This window comes from Panicum virgatum, chromosome 4K (assembly GCF_016808335.1).
Source record: "Panicum virgatum strain AP13 chromosome 4K, P.virgatum_v5, whole genome shotgun sequence".
Classification (NCBI taxonomy): domain Eukaryota; kingdom Viridiplantae; phylum Streptophyta; class Magnoliopsida; order Poales; family Poaceae; genus Panicum; species Panicum virgatum.
In genome coordinates, this window is record NC_053139.1 from 17,466,203 (window position 1) to 17,487,318 (window position 21,116).

Below are 21,116 nucleotides of genomic sequence, written 5' to 3' on the forward strand. Positions count from 1 at the left end.
AGCAATACAAGCGACTCAGTGGGTTCCACGCGGCTTCATTCAGTGGCCAGGTGTGGACTTCAACGAGGCATTCAGTCCCATTGTCAAGCCTGCTACCATCTGCATTGTCCTCTCATTGGCTTTCTCCCGTGGATGGTCACCCTGTGGTGACTTGGCAGCAGCAGCTACTCCACGAGCTTCATGCTCCACTTTGTTGCGCTTCTCGTTGGTCTAATGCAACAACATCAACGTTGTCTACATGTCCGCCAATTCAGTCCAGCATCAGCACACCAAGCATATTGAGATCGATCTTCACTTCTTTTAGGAGCACGTTGCACTTGGTGATGTTCGTGTTATGCATGTGCCTACATCTTCGCAATATGCAGATATCTTCATCAATGGGCTCTCTTCCTCTGTGCTCATGGAATTCAGGACCAATTTGAACATTAACGACGCCGATGATCACTGCTAGGGTATGTTAGCAAGAAGGTTTGGTTGACCCTTTAGCCTACGGGCATAGGTAGATGGTTTTGGATTAGGCAAGAATCTCCTCTAGTTGGAGCTACATCTATAAACCAAACCCAAGGACATCTTGCCTCTATATGTACACGGGCTTTGTCCCTCCATAATCAATATACTATTCCCGAGTCATATTGCTTTGAGAAACATTTGCTACGGCACCTTATATTGGCAAAAAAAAATTATGGGTCAGAGAACACTGGGAAAACTTGCACTATGATGAGATTGATGTATAAGGGCATGTACAATGGTGTAGACAGTTGTTGTCTATACTGCACACAGACAACAAAATAGACAACTTGTACAATGAAATATCTGTTAGTGTGTCTATTAGCTATTTAATACATGCATGGGCACATAAACACATAGTGATCAATCATACAATTTATCTTTATGTGCCATATTGTTGCTTGTTCTACACACACACACACACACACACACACACACACACACACACACACACACACACACACACACACACACACACACATATACTGTACATGTTGTATGCTGCACAATACAATCCTATTTGGGTTGATTTTTAAAAATACCAGGGATCAAATTGTAAAATGCCAAAATATCCCTGACCGTGTTTGTCAACCTCTCTGGATCTCTCTGTCTCATCTCTCTCAGCACGTGGACCTCTCTGCATCTCATCTCTCTTTCCCTCGTTCTGGCGCCCGCAGCTGGCTCAGACGCTCAGTGCGGGCGGCTTGGTGTTGGCGGTGGCTGTGGGCTTTCTAGGATCGACCGTTTTGTCGCCACAGATGGATTTTGGCGCGCGCGGCTTGGGAACCGCAGGGCGGCGACATACAACGCGAGTCCAGCGGGCCGTAAGCCATCGGAGCACGAGCTGGTGCCATCGTCTCGCGAGGCGACGGCACCGCGCAGTTCCGCTCCAAAACACGATTAATGAGCTTTGGTTAGCACAATAAACCGGTTATAGACGAAGTATTATTGTGCGTTGTACATGCCCTAAGCCTTTTTATGTTTTTGAGGTACCTTTTCACCTTTCTTTCCTGTTTTCTTCTTAATTGCTAGGTTAATAAACGAGACAAGGAAGAAAAGGAGGCAATACAACTTAACTCATGCGCACATGGCTAAAGCTGTCTATATTCGAAACTGTATGAAACAAATATGACTGCATCAATAAAAGCTTACTGAAGTGACACCAACAAGGTAGCATGAAAACAATATATTGATTTTACTTTTATCCGAAAAAATCTGGATGCACAAATAGCAAATATATGCATATTCATCTCATGTGGTAGCATCAAACAATAGCATAATCTTCTAGACAGAATTCGAATCAAACCCCTTCATTGTGCAATAACATCACCTATTCTGAGTTATTGACACACATAAGTTCCTTCATTTTGCAAACTGCCTTGTCAATATCGTTTTTTTCACCATATTAACATTATAGCACCCATAAGAAAAGAGAGCCAAGGCGATTCCTGCAGTCGTGGATCATTCAGGATTCAGTAGAGAACCCCTGCGTCTAATTCTTTGAGGGTAGGAAACTAATGAAGCCAGCCCATCACTGTAACATGAAGGGAAAATACAGTATTTGTATTTTTTTTCCTTCCAATCTTGTTAGTACCAACAGATGATGCAGCCTTTGCAGGAGTGCCGCGGGGGGGGGGGGGGGGGGGGCTATCTGTGTCTCTAATCAAACTGAAAGGATGAGATTCGGATTCTCCAACCTTCTGTAAAAGTCAGAACAACATTTGAACATTCTGTTAATCATAGGCAGCAAAAACACATTCCAGACTCTGCAGTTAGTTCTCCATTGTCCAATCTAAAATCTTGTGATTTGGCCCTTGCCTTGTAAAATTTTTGCTGAGGGCTTTGCCTTATATTGAAAGTTATTCATCACGTCACTGATCTTTGCTCAGCATGGCAGCAAGGAGTCGTAAAAGACACTATATTGCCGGAACATGCTTTCTGGTGATCCGTATATGCACTTGTGCATTAGCAAAAGTAGGACGTTATCAGAAAGGAAACTTGGCTGATATAGATTCCTTCTCGAGTTGGCTGAATATCTTCTTGAGGTGTGAAGATGCATTGGATGCTACATCCTGCGTGATCTTCTTCCGATTCTTGCAGCTCTTTAACCATACTATGCCAATGAATACTTGGACAGTACAAGTCTTCTCCTTGGATGTTTTGCTCTCAAGTTGATATCGAATATGAAGCTGTAAGAGAGATAAGACCACACAGGGAAGCACAATCAGGCGGCAAGTAAAAAGCCAACACTTTCAATGTGAAGTGATGAAGAAATAGATGACTGTTGCCTAAGTGCATCTACATGAATTTCAGAATCAAGTCAACCCTCTTTAACAAGTCACCGTTGTAATTTCATTGACAAAACCACAAATGGAAAATGGCCAATATCCAGAATAGTATCTATACATGCAGCATAAAAAAAATATGTGTATCAGTGTTTTTCAGGCTGATAGTTAGTTTTTTATATAAAAAGAAGAAATAATATAGAAAAGAAAGATCATTCAAGATTATCAGCTAACAAATAGTGATTTGCTTGACAACAATGGTTCAGAATACTCCACAACAACAACAACAACAACAACAACAACATAGCCTTTTTTCCCAAGCAAGTTGGGGTAGGCTAGAGATGAAACCCAAAAGAAATAAAGGTCATGGTTCAGGCACATTGATAGCTAGTCTCCAAGCGCTCCTATCCAAAGCTATCTCTTTAGAGATATTCCAATCCTTAAGGTCTAATGGTTCAGAATACTCGCTCCATTTTTATTTACATGTCAGTATTAGGTTTTTCCTAAGTCAAATTTGGCTAACTTTGACCAAATCTATAGAAAAATAGAGCAACAACAATACTGACCAACCTATGCACTATCAACGTATATTTCATGCTGAATTTAATGAAATAGATTTGGTATTGTAATTATTATTATTATTTTCTATAAATTGGCCAAAATTGGACAAGTTTGACTCGGACAAACCTAATACGACATGTAAATAAAAACAGAGGGAGTAGGAATATGTGAAAGAGAAACACCATATGCATGTCAAAATTTCAAAAGATATATAATAAATAACTGATATTGAAATGTATAAAACAAAATACCAGGAATCGGCTCTTACATTGAAACATTCACCTATAGGGATACCTTCAAATGTCATCACTTCTTCAACAAGCCAGCCATTCTTATTAGGCAAAGGGGACTTCTGTTGGGTGCTCATTGCTTCTCCCTCGTGCTGCGCTGATTTCTTGTCGAACTTGTAATGAACTTGCCTCTGGTAAACATCAGGTCTGACAGGTTCCCATTCTGTAACAGAGTAGTCCAAACAGCCAACTTTCTCCATCACCCGACGCTCCAAGGGACCACCCTCAAAAATGCTCATGGCTGTTGATACCTAATGACACATAAAGTTGATTACAATGTAACGCTACGATTCTTTGTGGAGCACAAAGTGGATTGCACACCATGTCTTGATGGAAAAAAAATAAGGAATCTTACACCAAAAGGTTTTGTAGATGAAAATACTCCTGACATTTTGGCATCTTCTATGCCTAAGAAAGATCCACCTTCTTCATTTTGGAAGTCTTCTGTTTCTGATTCCTCCTCTACGAGCTGTACTTTTTGTTCAGGGGTCAAGGACCTTGCCTTCCACAGTGCCATTATTGTTCTGCAAAGCAGATTATTGGTATTTTGAACAAACATATTCATGAAAAAACAGATCAAATTGGTGAGGGATAAATAGACAGAAAAGATAGTGTCCTTTTCAAGGAATTCACTTGTGACGGTCAATCACATATGACAAATTAGGTCCATATGTATCATTCAAGAAAATGTACTTACTTATGTGCGACACTGAATGAGACAAAAGACTGGAAATGAAACTTGAGTCTTCCTTCACTGTCCAGTTGCTTTGCTCCATGCTTTGCATCAATTCCTCTGCCCTTGCGAAGAATAATCACCAGAGACGGACTTCCCATTGAAGCCAGGGTTGCAGGGACCACTAGGATTTGTTCAATATCTTCCCAAAGAAAGAAGAATTTTGTTTTGTTACCAAAAAGGTTTGTGTAAAACCCAAATATTCTTGGAGACAGAAAAAGGCGACCCTGCAACACAGGCAGACATGAGTCAGATCTTAGGGATGATGACAGAAAAAGTCATGTTTAGTTTGTCATAATGTTACAGTAGCATGACAATGTAAAATACAAAATTGTCATAATCTCAAAGCATGGTTATTCTCTGCGTATCGTTGATCATTGAGGAGAATCATTCAATCAAGACAAGCAGATGAATAGGTTAAATATATTGTTAAACAGGATTTTGAGGCCGAATCATGTGAATACCAACAATCAGGAATAGAAGGTGAAAAGTATGACTACCATCTATAAATTTGCAAACCTCCGGTATACAATTCATGTGCCTAAATCTGATCAATTGCTTTTTGGATAATAAGAACACAGTAGTGAAGTATCAAGTATTACAAAATGGATGGAAGCTCAGCCACAGTATGATAGAAAAGCAGCAAAAAAGCAATTAAGGGTAAAGAATGAACATTTACCTGTGTCAGCATTTTCCTCTTTAAGTGACAAGTAAAATCATTGATAAGAAATTCTTCTGGTGGCAAAGAAAAGATTTTCTGGAATGCTAAATTTGCGTGAGGAGACCTCACAGCAATCTGCAGAATGAATTTTGCGTAAGTCAATAAACCCAAGATGGGATGAATTTGCACACTAGTGACATGAGAGGAAATCCTAACCTTTTTGCCAACTTCTTTCTCCATTTTGTCCAGGTAATCCTTTACAATTTGATTACCCCTTGTATTGTTCAAGAATATTCTCAAATGCAATTTCGACTGACATGCTTGAGCCAGCTTTCCCTTAAGAGGAATCCAAATGTCAGCAAGCTCGGATATATTATATTTCAAGAAATTCACTTCAGCATGACCAAGGGAGGCAACTTCATCGAAGGGTCCATCGAAATCATACACATCTATTTCCATCACTGATGGAGGATCTTCCATGGCATCAAATTCAAAAATTTCTGCAAGTTTAGGTAAATCAAAATATATAAGAGAAGCTGCTTGATAATGCATGTCCAATGAATCCTGCAATAGCTGATGGATGTCAGGAAAAAAATACAGTTTACCATTCCATTGAGGCTCAAGGGTGTGAAACTTAATAGAACTTGTCTTTGTCTTTCCATTGCATGTAAATACAACATATGGATCAGAGAAGCCAGATGATTTGGTTGCTGCCAAGTTGGTTCCCTCGATCAGAGCAACAGTCAGCAACCAGCCATCCCCTTGAGCTTTGACTCCATGATCACCTAATATACATTCCAATCCCAATGGTTAATATTAGTGGACTATTAGAGTAATCATCCGAAACAATATCTGAATCCTGAAGGTTATGTTGAACACAGGGAAAGGTAACAGTAACTATTTCTTCCAATTAGGAAATGCCTAAGCAAGCACTTGTTTTGAGACCTAACAGCTACATGCTAACTTGTCACTGTTGACTGAAATGTAGAGCAGGATTTGTCTGATGAAATTTCACTACTAATAGTAATTCTGAACCTCTGATGAATAAAACTTAAGGTGACATTCTATTCCCACTAAGAAAAACAATGAGAAGCCAGATATATGCTACCTCTCTGCCTCTTCGCCTGGATGAACCGTCCAATCATATTTAGGACACGCTGTCCTTGTAGAACAAGAACCCCACAAACTACAACTTCACCAGCAGAATCTGGCAAGTCCAGACCTGGGAACTCGAGACCTTGAATTATACTAGGACTTGCAAGGATGATGTGCGCAGAAACATATACAAATGCAAAAATTGAGGATAAAAGAGTAAAATTTCCAAATATTCGAAATGCTAGCTTCCAATCAGATTCTTGCTCTGGTTGCACAGAAGACAGGACTTCATTATTGTCTGTTGTATCTTTTGCATCAACTGGCCTCAAAGTTCGAGCAAGGAGCTCAGAGAACTGAGCATAGCTATCCTTCAAGCCTTGTCGTGCCCCATTTTCAATCATGCTCTTCATCATGGTACTTTGAAAAAAATTTAAGCGCCAAGAGACTACAAGACGTGAAGATTTTTCATCATTTGGCAGTTCAGGCCCTGGCATTATGCAGGTTAAAACCTCCACTCTGAAATTATTGCCAAAAGGAACTTCCGGAGTACTAGCAGATGCTAAAACTGCAAACATCTCTCCATCTGCCTTCAAGTATGTCACGTCCTCCGTCGCTTTCACAGCCTTAACTAATTTAGTAGGAGCTTTTGTGTAGCTTATGACCCTCTTCAAGATTTCACCATCATTTTCAAGTATCCATTGTTGAATTTCAAGATCAGTAGTTCCTTGAATCTCGGCTAGTGATTGCAGAAAGTCTGAACTTGGAGAGAAAAGATGTGTGTTCAAGTCACTTGGTGCAACAGCATAAACTTGATCAAGGAGTACTCCACCTGACAAATTATCAGGCATTTCTTTCCCTTCATGCCGAGAACCAAAGGCCTTCAGTAGCTCATCAAATGTCATAGATGCACTAGCTTCCTGATCCTGCTTCTCATGAGATTGCGAGCTGGTTGATGGTGTTTCTTCAAGAACATCTGGACTGCTGTCCAGATTGGAGAGAGATGGAGCAGGAGCTTCAGTGTCTTTTGGTTTAAATATTTGATACAGCATGTTGACAAATGACGGACCGCCATTTGATTTATCCTCCTTGATAACTTCTATCTCGTCGCTCTCTGATACTGCTGTGGATATTTCTATTGGAATATTTGGCAAAGAAGATCCTTTCACTAATTCAGCTGATTTGTCCGAATTTGATGCGAGGTCATCTGAAGCCCAATGTGCAAGTGCCGCGATCTCTTCAGAGTGATTTTGACTTAGAGATATGGTGAGGCAAATTTCTCCTAGAAAAGGAACCATCAGCAGACTGATTAAGGGAGAAAAAAGCACAAATTGAATGAACACCAAAGAATAAAGGGTACAAGATAACTTTGCTGCATGTCCTTACCGCAATCCTTGAGCTTGGCCTTCTTGCTCTTGGGCTGCAGCTGGTACCACTGCGTCCCTAGCGTGCGGTTGTCGGCGTCGAGCACGTCGGTGAGGGGCACCTTGACCTGGCCGAGGACGTCGTCGGAGAAGTAGCGGTCCTCGTGGAGCACGGAGACGAGGAGCTGGTCCTTGAGATCCCCGACCCGGAAGGCGAACTCCTCGTCCCAGGCGGGGCTGAGCGTCTTCCGCAGCACCTTGGTCTTGGCCCGCTGCTTGCCCAGCTGCGCCCTGGCGTAGGGGTCCCGCGGCCCGTCGGCATCCGTCGCCGGGAGGCCCCGGGCCTCGATCACGCGCACCACCAGCCTCATCTTTCTTGGAAAATGGGACGTTTTTTTTTAAATCCTGTTCTGTTCTAACACTACTGTTCCCAAGAAATTCGATTCGGGCGTCCGTACGCCTCCTCCAATCGAATCGAAGCAATCCGAGTTCCGAGAAGCCGCGATTCTCTCCGGTTTCCTTCCTCTTCTCCGCTTATCACTCGGGCTGGAAAGGAAGCTGGAGCTGCTGAGCACTCGGGATTAACCAATGGAGGAAGAATCAGGGAGGGGAGGTATCCCCCCGGCCGGCTGCTGCTGTGGGCGGGTCCAAGAAACGAAGGAAGCTCAAACCGGCAACCGAAATACGAAAAATCCCCGAAACCCCGGACTAACGCGGCATGAATCCGTGGAGGGGGGGGGGGGGTGCAAGGACGCGCGACGCGCTCACGGGAGCAAGAAAGACGACGACTTTGGGAACGAAGCAGCGCCAGGCACAGAGAAACCTCTCGGGAAATCACTAAATCAGAGGAAACAAAAAAAAAAGAAGGAAGGAACCTCCAAGGAAATCAGAGCAGAGTCGTGGCTCGGGGGATGTCGAGCCCCGGAGGAGGTGGATGGGAGGTCAGGTTGAGGGCAATGAAAGCCGGGGGTTGGACGGGAGGGGAGAGGAGACCTGGGTGGGTTGAAGGAGGCCGCGGAGTCGTCTTCCCTCCCCGCGTCGCGTTCGTGCTGCTGACTTTCAAACGAGCCGCCCCCTCGCTCGTCAGTCGTGCCCTGCTCGCTCCGCCGAGGTTTAGGGCGTGTTTGGTTCGGCGCCTACGGCGCCACACCGCGCCGCACATTTCGCGCCGCAGGTGTGGCGGCCGAATCGGCCTCCGCACCTTAGGCAAGGTGTGGCGCCGTAGGCGCCGAACCAAACACGCCCTTACTCCTTCCAAATTCAACCGGGCCGTTTTTCCGCCTCCCTGGCACTTCCAGGGACACTTTTCTTTTTTTTAAAAAAAATATTTTCTCCATCTTAAAAAAAAATTCCTCTTTGTTTTCTAGTAAAGAAAAATCTTGAGGTCGTGCACGTGCAGTCCTTCTGGATGGATTTAATGTCATGTGGGCTCGCGATACATGTTTGAAAAATTGATGGATTGGCAATTGGCATGGATGAAAACGAAAGAAATTGATTGGTGGTGGCGTAACCGATGAAATTGGCGTCCTTCGCAAATAGGACCAAAAGTTATGAAGTAACACTCCAAACCATGCCGCTGCTTTCTTCCCCCATCAAGCGGCGATGAAAAAGCTAGGACAGCAAAGGTGCGTTATGTCCGGGGCGTTGTTATGGGACACCTCTATGCCTTCTCTGCTGGTCGTGGCTTCTGCATCTCCATGCCTCCGCCGCCGCCTTCGGGTCTGCCTCGCGTTGGCTGTCGTGTGCGTTTCAGTCCTCGATGGTCCCTGGCATGGTACGAAGTTTATTCCCTGGTGAAATCCATGCCCAACGGGCTGACGACGTTGGCGCCCGGCGTGTCATGGTCCCTTTTGAGGACGTCGTCTTGGGGTCTTCATCACGCCTTGGGTGGTTGTCCTCTTGGGTGTTACCTACCTGTGCTCCATTGACACATCATCACCATGGTCTGCTTGTGCTGCGACTACCATGACAGATGCTTTGCCGTCGTGGTGCTGGCGGATGCTTTGCCGCCCCTGTTTCGCTTGGTCTGGCGGATACTTTGCCGCCCGTGTTACTGCTACTCTGGCGGATGCTTTGCCGCCGCATTTGTTCAGCTTATTGGTCGTCTCCGGCGGATGTTTCGCCGCCGTGGAGCTGATTCTTCTGGTGGATACTCCAGTGTCGGCAGCCTCGATGATGTTGTTCTTCATGTAGGTTCTCCATTGTTGGGTCGTTTGGGTGATCTTGGCGGGTTGGCGAGGTTTTCACTTCCGCTCTGTGATCGTTGTTCTGCTAGTTCTGTGGCTGTTTGTTTTTATTGGCCTTTTTTCATTTTTTTCTCTGTTGTTAATCCTTTGTGTGCTTGTGGTGGTCAATTTCTATTTGGCCAGCATCAAGTTATGTCTGTAATATGTTTTCCTCTTAATGAAATACGTGCTATGACACGTTCTCAAAAAAGGACAGCAAAGGTGTGTGCTGAAGGCTTGTTGCTCGATGTATGCTAAGAAAGCCGTTTGATCTTTTTAACCTCAGTTTGATCATTTATCTTATTTAAATAATTTATACAAATATAGATAAATTTAAATTATTTTTGAAAATTTTTTATTAATAAAGCAGGCCACAATAAAAAAAGTGATATTTTTCACACATTTTTAATAAGATGAGTGGTCAAATTTAAAATAAAAAAGTAAACAAATTGTAATTTGGAACGGAGGGAATACGTAATAGGGATGGTGCCTTGGAATTTGGATGTTGCTTTTTGGCTTTTTCATTGTACCACAAAATATTTTTTTTTAGTTAGGTGTTTCGATGATTTATCATGAAATCTCTCATTTTGTTCAGTTTTTCTTCCTCCTTTTGCTGCTGCTTGCTTTGAGCTCGAGCCGATCGACACTATTCACTCATGCCACAACATTATGCCTGTGGTCATACTAGACTGAGCAAAAAGTACTAGGTTATCAACCAGCCATGTTAATTCTTTAAACATTGTTAGTTGTCGTCAAATTTAACAAATTTTCTTACATAAGTTGTAGTTATGTCTCGAGAAGTTGGTAAAATATGGCAGGTAGGGGAGTTATGTTTTCATATAAGAAAGTTTCCAAAAGTAGACTTTATCCTTTGATTTCTCTTTAATATATTCATGGCGGCTCAAACAATCAACATTATTACATACTAAAGCACTTTAAGAAGGAAGCGGCTCCAATATTTTAAAAAAAACTTCAAGGAAATAAAAAATGAAAACTAACGAGGAACACTACGAGCAGGAGAAGCCGTGGCTCAAGCAAGGAGTGCTTCAATTTGTGGCAAAGGGAAAGGGAGAGGAGGGGATGGAAGGAGATGGGAGTGTTAGGGACATGGTTTTGATCCGCGCCTGTGTCATCACTGATAAATTTTAAAGCCAATTTTCGTTGCTAACCTTTCAACTAAAATGATTTGTTGCGAAAGGACATGAGCCTCAGTAGCATCTAAGGTCCTAGGTTCAACAATCTAGAGGATTTTTAGCTCAGTCTTCGAAGATGCTCATAGGGGTAGAATTTACTTACGTGCGTTCATAGGGATCTGAGTGTGCATGCGTTGGGAGTGTCTAGATTGTATTGTGTAATCTCGAAAAAAATTAAAATAATTTGTTCGCTGCTAACATTTCAATTAGAATGCTTTCTTTCTTTCCTTTTACTTTCCTAGCATGATTGTAACCATTCCACTTCCTGATAATCTTTTCTTTTTCTTAAAAGAATACTTTAAAAAAACTCTACCCGGGGAGGAAACGGCCCCACTGTAAATTAACCCCAGCCTTATCCTTGATTTATCCTGTGCATATCTGTGTTACCCCCTCCGTGGATGGGGTTGGACTTGTTGAGTACTTTTGTACTCACCCGTTATATATTTGTGGTTTTTCTTCAGAAGAAGATCCGGACTTCGTTGTCGAAGATGTTGAGTAGAGGTTGCGTCCGCGTCCAACTTTGCCTGTGGTGTTGGCCCTTTGCAAGATGCTTCTGCTAGCGCATTACTCTGAGCCCGAGCTAGAGACCATCTGGGTCGTGCTTTGGTGTATCACCGTAGCTATTTTACTACTTATTATCGTTTGTATCGAGTGTCCGCCTCCTCGGAGGTTTGTACGGGGACTGTACCATCTGTTGAATAAATGTGTTATCAGTCTCCTGGGATTGATAGTTGTATCACATTTAGTCTCTACTTATGTGGGGACGCTTCAGGTGGTATCAGAGCCGTAGGTTGGCCGTAGGACGTGACCCTTAGGACCGAGGACCTTTTCTAAGCCAGTTTTCCACTAGATCTTTCCCTGCTTAGCCCATCTTTCCACACAGCACTTACCCATGGCCTTTGCCTGGTTCTAGATGGCTGACGACGAATGGAGTGGCGGAATCTGCCCCGCAGAGCCTGGCCTCCCTAAGTTGTTGCTACTCAGCCTGGAACGCCTTGGAGTTGTGGATCCACCGGAGTACGTTTACCAGGAGTACGACTCCAGGGGCACCATTCGATGCGACTTGATGATCTTCGTGGAAAAAAGCACCCACTATCCTGACGTGGCACCCTGGTTTATCTCCACCACTGGCTTTTGCTTCCCAGACACCTACCGAAAGGCCGCTTGAAAAGCCCTGCGACATTTACAAATATCATCTTCAGCAGACTCCTATGGGATTTTTTCCGCCTACTGGAGGAAGAGGACGCTCATGGATTGCCCGGATGAGAGGACTTGGAAGGGAAGAAGAAGAATTAGAAGATACAGTCTCACACCTATCCATCTACCTCACCGGTTTGGACCAACTCTACCAGGAGCAGGCGGCTCAGCTGAAGCACCAAATCCGCAGGGCAGAGAAGGCAATCCAAGAGATGGAATTACACCGGAGAAGATCCATACAAGCCAAAAACTCCCTAGCTGCTCTCCAAGCCTAAAGTCAAAACCATGAGGCGCCCAGGATAGAAGCTGGGATGTTAGAAGAAGAATCCGAAGAAACCCATTGGGATAAGGGTACTCAGACCGAAGATGAAGAGCACTGTCTTCCACCAAAGAAGCGCCGCACCTAGTTTGAGGAAGCATCCCCATGAGTAGAGAGTAGTATGTCCAGGCTAGAACCGCTATCTTAATAATGTATCCATGAACCATGTAGCCAACCCTATGAGGAAATAAAGACCGTCTATCCCCTTTTGTACCCAAGTATTTGTGCAAAGCTTGTTCACCCTATCTTTATTTTCAGATGGCTGAGGAAGGATGGACCCAGGGCATTTGCCGAGCTACACCTGGCTTCCCTAGCCTTTTGATCTATGTCTTGGAGAGCCTTGGCGTCACGGAACGCCCAAGGTACTACAGCAGGGAGTACGAGCACCATGGTACTCTCTGCTGCAAGGTGATCCTGGTCATCGCCAAAAGTGACCGCTACCCCGACATCCAGCCATGGCGAATGACCGCCACGGGGTTTAGGTACCACAACACCTATCCCTTGGTCGTCAGGAAGGCGCTCCATTAACCGTGTCGGATTTTTTAAGGACACCTCGCCCCACACCAATGAGGTTCTTTCCCCCGGCCATCAGAACCCCAGTTTGGGAGGCTCGCATGAGAAGCCTGGAACGGCGCTGCCATGAAGAGGACCCCCTGTACCAAGTGACTACTTACATAGCCTCCCTGGATCAGCTCTTTGACGAGCAAGCCAGCATCAAGAGGGAGAAAATCTACCGAGCCGAGCAAACAGAGCTCGCGGCAAGGATGCATCAGATCTGGGTGGCTCAAGCCGAGGCAAGAGCCGCAGCCGCGGTCAGTAGCGAAGCAGTTGCCCAGGAGAGCCTCAGGCAGCCCCGGGACCGGCGTATGCAAGAATGGACCAGAAGCGGAACGCCAGTCCCGGCAATTAGAGAAAACCATGTCCTACTTGGGACGCCCATCATAGGATGGGGGCTACTTTTTGGGACCCCACAAGCTCCACCCGAGAATCCTGAAAGATCAACTGCTGCAGTTGAAGGAGAGGCTGCTGAGCAACCCCTGGAAAACGGAAACCCAGAAGACGGCGAGTTGCCCGTTCCCCTGGAAGCACGTTTCGCCCCGGAAGAAGGCTCGCCCCGCAAGTAGCATGCCCCGACGCCACCTTAGAACAAGCCCTCCTAGCCCCTATGGCTTAAGTTGTACCCTTAAGCGTGGCCTTTGTACTCGGTCGTGTAGTACGTGTTTTGGCCTTGCGCCAATATTATACCCCCCTGCAGTAATAAAGTTGTTTGTGCTTGTTGTTCTCTGTGCTTGTTTGTGTGCTTTGCGGTAGGAGGAAGATTCTGTCTTTTCAAAAATACGAATTAAATAACTTAAACATTATTTAATCCCAATCTCACAAAGACTCTACTCAATCAACAGATGTCTTCCCAACGCGGTTCAAGAGCCTCTCACAGTCGGACCCCTGCAGCCCCTGGAGCAGGAGGACCGCAAGATGAGCATGGACAAGGCCCAAATCAGAAGGAGCAGGAAGTAGACCAGCAAGGAAAAGGAAGCCAAGGGGAAGTGCCACTGCCACCACCACCACCCCTCGGGGACCTGGCACAGATAATACACAACCAGACCCTCATACTGGAAACCCTGGCCAATGCCCTCGTCAATAAACGGCCAAGAGAGCAGACCATGAATGACAAGCTGACAGCTTTCCTGAGAACCAAGCCGCCCACCTTTGCCGGATCCAGCAACCCCTTGGATGCAGATGACTGGCTGCGTGTGATCCAGCGGAAGCTCGAGCCGTTCGAATGCCAAGATCAAGACAAAGTTCTTCTGGCAGCTCACCAACTCACTGGAACTGCCTTAGCTTGGTGGGAAAACTATTGTGCCACTGCCGAAGATGCCACCACCATCACTTGGAAGGAATTTGTGAAGGAGTTCTGCCGCTATCATATCCCCACGGCCACCATGAAGCGCAAGGCGGATGAGTTCCGCGAACTGCAGCAAGAAAACAAGTCAGTAGAGGAGTACACCCACCAGTTCATCGAGTGTGCCCGCTATGCACCAGAGGAGGTGGACAATGATGAAAAGAAGCAGGACATGTTCAAGAAGGGATTGAACCCAGAACTCCGGACCTTGCTTACCCCTCAGATATACCCGGACTTCAATACTCTGATGAACAAGGTCATTCTCATAGAAAGGGCCAAAGCTGAAGAAAGGAAGGATAACAAGCCCAAGTTCCTGGAAAGCAAGGCCCGCAGCAGGACCGCTTTCAGAAACCAAGAAGCTTCAGCTATACTGGACCAATATCTCAGGCCCCAATGCAGTATAGGACCCAGTCTCAGGTGACAGGCTCCCAAGTTCCTAACACACAGTTCCGAAGTCAGACCACCATGAAGGCCCCGCAGAGCAATGCCAGCCAAGTCACTACCAACAACAATAATGCTAGGGCCTGTTTCAACTGCCGTGAGACAGGGCATTACATTGCCAACTGCCCGTATGCCAAAAACAAGCCTGCTGCATCGGTCTTCTCCAACTCGGTGAATGGGCCTAGGCCACCTGTATCCGGAGCCAACCATGTCTCCATCGGCAGCAACAACAAGGGCAACAACAACAGCCAGCAGCCTTATGGACGAGCCCGCGTCAACCACATCAACGCGCAGGAGGCTCAGGGTGCACAATGAGTAGTACTTGGTGAGTTCCTAGTCAACTCAACTCTGGTAACAGTATTATTTGTTTCTGGAGCATCACACTCATTCATATCGTCAAGCTTTGTGGATATACATAAAATACCTACAGTACTACTAAAAACACCCCTATTAACCTGGACGCCTGGAGGTGACATCAAGTGTCAACAGGGTTGTTCCCGGGTAAGGATCAATTTAAGTGGGATAGAATTTCTAGTGGATCTAGTAGTACTTAAGTCTAAAGGAATAGATGTGATCCTTGGAATGGACTGGTTAAGCCTACACAATGGTCTCACAGGTTGCGCTGACAAGATAGTACACCTAACCAACTCAGATGGGATACAAGTAACCTGCCATACTCGGGGAAGTGGACCAGACCCAATGGTTTTCTGTATGGAAGTGAAATCCTTAGAAGGAGTTCCAGTCGTGAATGAATACCCTGATGTCTTCCCCGACGAACTTCCTGGAATGCCATCAGACCAGGACATAGAATTCTCCATTGACCTTGTCCCTGGGACCTCTCCTATAGCTAAGAGACCCTATAGAATGACAGCCCCAGAACTAGCAAAGCTAAAGAAATAACTAGAAGAGTTACAACAAAGTGGTTTTATCAGACCTAGCTCATCCCCATGGGGAGCCCCAATCTTGTTTGTCAAGAAAAAAAGATGGGAGTATGAGGATGTGTGTGGACTATCGCGCACTGAATGAGGTCACCATAAAAAATAAGTATCCTCTCCCTAGGATTGATGATCTTTTTGATCAGCTAAAAGAAGGCCAGAACTTTTCCAAGATTGATATGAGATCAGGATATCATCAGCTCAAAATTAAGGAAAGTGACATCCCAAAGACAGCTTTTGTCACCCGTTATGGGCAGTTTGAGTTTACTGTAATGTCTTTTGGACTCACTAATGCACCTGCTTATATGAACAAGGTGTTTATGGATGAGTTAGATAAGTTTGTCGTAGTCTTTATTGACGACATACTTATTTACTCCAAGAGTGTCCCGGAACACGAGCAACATCGGCGGGTAGTTTTGGAAAAGTTGAGAACGCACAAACTCTATGCTGAATTCAGCAAATGTGAATTTTGGCTAGAGAAAGTGGCTTTCCTTGGTCATATTCTGACCGCAGAAGGAGTAGCAGTCGACCCTGAGAAAGTCGAAGCAGTTTCCAATTGGCAGCAACCAACTAATGTTAGTGAAATCAGAAGCTTTCTCGGATTAGCTGGGTATTATCGGAGGTTTATTGAAATATTCTCCAAGATAACCTGGCCCATGACAGAGCTACTTAGGAAGGAAAAGAAGTTTGTTTGGACAGAGTCCCGCGAAAGGAGTTTTCAGGAATTAAAGAGAAGATTGACAACCGCTCCAGTACTAACCCTACCAGATATCCATCAGGATTTTGTCATTTATTGTGACACATCCCGACAAGGATTGGGTTGTGTACTGATGTAAGACGGGAAGGTAGTAGCTTATGCCTCCCGACAGCTCAGGCCTCATGAGCAGAATTACCCAACACATGATCTGGAGTTTGCAGTCGTAGTGCATGCCCTTAAGTGTGAGATTTACACCGATCATAAAAGTTTGAAGTACATCTTCACCCAGCCGGATTTGAACTTAAGGCAAAGAAGATGGTTGGAATTGGTTAAGGATTATAATTTGGAAATTCATTACCACCCCGGAAAAGCTAACGTGGTAGCTTTTGCCTTAAGTCGGAAATCTTATGGACCCAAGGACGCCCATCTGCAAGAAGAAATGGCACGATTGAATGTGCACATTGTCCCTCGAGGCTCCAGCCACAAGCTGAGTGTTCAACCTACCCTAGAGGACAGAATCAGAAAAGCCTAAGGTTGAGACAAGGATTTAATGAGAATCCGCAAACATACCGGAGAAAACAAAGCACTGGATTTCCGAGTGGACGACAAGGGAACCTTGTGGTATAAAGATAGAATTTGTGTGCCCAAAGAAGGGGACTTTCAGCAAGAAATCATGGACGAGGCTCATAACTTGGCGTATTCCATTCACCCAGGGTCCACCAAAATGTATTTGGATTTAAAACAAAAGTATTGGTGGAATGGAATGAAGGCAGACATTGCCCAGTTCGTTGCTCATTATGACACATGTCAAAGGATCAAGGCCGAGCATCAGAAGCCAGCAGGATTACTATAACCCCTACCTATCCCAGTTTGGAAATGGGACGAGATAGGAATGGATTTTGTGGTAGGATTGCCCAAGACCTAGAAAGGTTATGACTCCATTTGGGTAATAGTGGACCAGCTCACCAAGGTCGCTCACTTCCTACCCGTATGGACCAACTACGGAGAAGAAAAGCTAGCCCAGCTCTATGCGGATAATATAGTGAAGTTGCATGGTGTGCCTAGTAGAATCATTTCAGATCACGGAACCCAATTCATCTCCAAGTTTTAGAAAAGTCTGCATAAAGCTATGGGGACCAAATTGGATTTCAGTTCGGCATATCACCCGCCGACTGATGGACAGACCGAAAGGGTAAACCAAATCATGGAGGATATGTTAAGGGCATGTGTCCTTACCTATGGTAAAGATTGAGAACAAAGTTTACCATATGCAGAGTTCTCATACAACAACAGTTACCAGGCGAGTCTAGGCATATCGCCATTTGAAGCTCTCTATGGGAGAAAGTGCAGAACCCCTCTGATGTGGTCAGAAGTGGGAGAGCGTTCATTAGTTGGACCAGCCCTCATAAAGGAAGCAGAAGAAAGAGTAGCAGAAATCCGCGAAAAGTTAAAAGCAGCCTAGTCCAGACAGAAGAGCTACGCGGACAAGAAGAGGCGAGAAATAAGTTTCAATCCAGGAGACTTCGTCTATCTCAAGATTTCACCCATTCGAGGGACCCAAAGATTTCAAGTACATGGAAAGTTAGCTCCTCGGTACATTGGACCGTACCAGGTACTAAAGAAAGTCAGAAAAGTGGCTTACCGACTTCATCTACCAGAAGGAATGTCAGACATACACCCAGTGTTCCATGTCTCACAATTGAGAAGGTGTTTGAGGGTACCCGAGACAGAACACGTGCTAGTGGATGTGATAGATTTGCTGCCAGACCTACGATACCAGGAAGTACCGGTCAAAATTCTGGACACTGTCACAATAAGAACAAGGAATTCAGAAGTACGAATTTGTAGAGTGCAATGAAGCAAACACGGAGTAGAAGAAGCCACGTGGGAACACGAAGATGCTCTGAAGAAGGAGTTTCCCCATCTTTTTAGGGACCAGCCGAATCTCGAGGACGAGATTCATTTTAAGTAGGGTAGGTTTGTAACATCCAAAAAATTCACCAAAACAAATCACCCGCTAAAAATAATTTTCAAAAACTTTTTTGTCACTGAGCTCGAATCGTTTCAGAATCTTTTTCCATCCGAGATCCTAATCTCCCAAAATCCTTCCCGACGTTTTGCCGCCCGACACCGAATTCGATCGCCGTCGCTTCTCTTTCTTTTCCTCATCCCGCATGTTGCGCTGCGTGCCGCCCGACCGGCGCGCGTGCTCGTCCGGCCCCACGGTCACTGCCGCGAGTTTCGCCGACGCTCTCTCTCTCTCTCCCTCTTTCTTTCTTTCTTTCTTTTTCCTTTTCTTCCTTCTCTTTTCCTCCCTCTTTTCCCGCAAGCGCAGCACGACGCCGAGCAGAGCTCGACGCCGGCCCCCCATCCCCACTTGCGCGGCTGCCTCCTGCTCACCCTGTCCCCTCCTCTGCGCGCGCCGTGCCCCTTGCCCGCCTCGACGCTCGCGCTCACCGCGAACGCCATGAATAGAGCTCGCGTGGCCGCCGCTCGTCGACCCGCCTTCACCGCCGGCAGCTCCTGTGCTTGCACGTGCGCCCTGTACACCCACGCGATCCACACGCCCGAGATGCTCGCTGCACCCCTGCTCGACTCGTCCTGTCGTCCCTGTGCCGCCTTGCCGCCCACGCCGCCGCTCCGCGACGCCGGGCGCCATTAAAGCCGCCCCGATGAGCTCACCGGCCACCACCGGCGCCCCTCCTCTCCACCGCTTTCCAATGCTTATAAATAGGCCCCGACGCCGCCTACCACCACCACAACACCGACCACCGCCGCTAGCCCTCCACTCCTGCACCCCAGTGCTGCCGCCACAAGCTCCTTTGCCTGCCGACGCCGGCCCCGTGGGCAGCCCTCCTTGCTGCACCCCAGCCCGAGCAGAGGTACGGGATAGGATCCTCTTGGTTCCCTCCCGCTTTTCCCCTCCTCCTTGACCGCCACCGAACCCCGCAGTGGCGCCACCACGGCCGCCGCCGCCCGCCGCCGCCCGCCGCCGTGGCCAAGCCTCCACAGACCATTTCCGCTCAAATCAAGTGGGGGAATCGATCCACCACGGCTCCCTCTCCCTTTTCCCCCTTCCCACGGCCGTGACCGCGCCTTGGCTCGCTGGCAAGGCCGGCGCCGACGCTGCCCCCTTCCCCTCCCCTGTTCCGGTTACGGGAGAATGGAAGAAAAAGGGCACTTTTGCCCATACCCCGCTGCCCTTTCCCTGTTTTGATTAAGAACCCCCCTATACGTCCTTTTTTAGAGAAAACCCCTCCTCTTTTATTTATTTAAGAACTAGTCCCTCCACTATATAAACAAAATTCCAAATATACCCCTGCCCTTTTTTAGAGTAATCCAAATATTTCTAGAAATTACAATCAAGCCCTTGCCATATTAAAATTATTACAAATAGGCCCCCAGACCCCGGTTTAAAAACCCTAAACCCCTCTTCGACCTATCATTTCATGCGCCAAAAATCCTCCAATCGTCTCGAAACTTTACCACGCCATTTCTAATATTGTTTTGGCCATGCCATTAGAAAATCCCCCAAAAATATTATTCCAACCTCCATAACCTAATTTCTCCTGATTCGAGCTCAACGATAAAACATTTATTTCTTTTTATTTATTGTGTGTTTGTTGTGTGCGCCGTAGATCACGGAGTGACCGAGGAAGAACCCGTCGATGAGTAGTACCGCGAGCAGGTGTGTGAGGACCAGTACCGCGACCCCGAACACAAAGGACAGTACCTCGATCAGGACTTCCCGGAAGACTTTGTGAACTTGGCAAGTTCAATCTCATCCTTTGATTGCATATTTGACCCAGTTTTATAACCACAACCTATTGGCCTGCTTTATAAAATTGCATATATTTTGACTACTGAAAACATGGTTGGATAGCCACCCCTTGATTTGTTATAACCATTCCTTGACCACCTAGATTAATGTCTAAATATGATTTATTTGGATGTTAATCGCTGCTAGAGCGCCGCTTAGGACCCGGTACTCGTTTTAAATGGTTACAACATGTTTTATAAAAGAGAAAAATGCGTGAGTATTGAGAAAAGGGAAGTTGGGTTATAAAAGAAAAGGATGTTAAAATGGGATGGATGAATGACATTCCCTGGGTGAATTGTCATGCGTTGGAGGCTCGTACCGTTGTGGTAGAGCAAGGAGGTTGGGAGATATCCATCCTGTCACAATTAAGGACCGAGTTGATGTGTCATCTTATCTAACTCAATTATCGTGCAAACCACTCGACCGTTGTATGTGGCAACGGCTTGGCATAAACCCCACTAGTTAGTCTGATAGCCATCAGGAGAGCTGAGAGAGACGGGTGAGCCAGGAGAAGGGATAAGGTCGTGGTGACTTATGCCCCGGCTAAACCTCAGTAATAGGTCAATGGCCCCTTGGTGGAGCCCGTGTTGGCTAGTCAGGTCTAACTAAGGTGGGTAATGGTTTTATTGGGATCTGCACCGATACTAAGGTGATCGTGATGTGGTACCCCACTTGTGGGTAAAGTTGCACACCTCTGCAGAGTGTAAAACCTATTCGAATATCCGTGCTCACGGTATTGAGTGGGTTACGGTTTGGTCACACAACTAGACTTTTGGGAGAGATATTTTCATGGTGTGAGTTGTTTTGGAAAGGTGTCCGGCAGTTGTGCCGTGAGCTACTGCGGATGGGGAGTCCGGTAGCATTAAAACTTGGATCCTTTGTGTAGGATCAACCCC

At 45.9% G+C, this 21,116-nt stretch overlaps 1 protein-coding gene across 1 annotated transcript; it reads right to left on the minus strand.

Moving 5' to 3' along the window:
- Positions 1 to 1,723: 1,723 nt before the first annotated feature.
- Positions 1,724 to 8,586, minus strand: LOC120703341 (C2 and GRAM domain-containing protein At1g03370-like). Its single transcript, XM_039987383.1, has 9 exons — positions 7,516 to 8,586; positions 6,146 to 7,411; positions 5,643 to 5,822; positions 5,254 to 5,537; positions 5,056 to 5,172; positions 4,341 to 4,603; positions 3,999 to 4,167; positions 3,622 to 3,894; positions 1,724 to 2,696 (listed from the first exon to the last, which is right to left on the minus strand). Exons 1-9 carry the CDS (start codon positions 7,862 to 7,864, stop codon positions 2,493 to 2,495), a joined length of 3,105 nt encoding a protein of 1,034 aa, XP_039843317.1. The 5' UTR covers positions 7,865 to 8,586; the 3' UTR covers positions 1,724 to 2,492.
- Between the last annotated feature and the right edge of the window lie 12,530 nt (positions 8,587 to 21,116).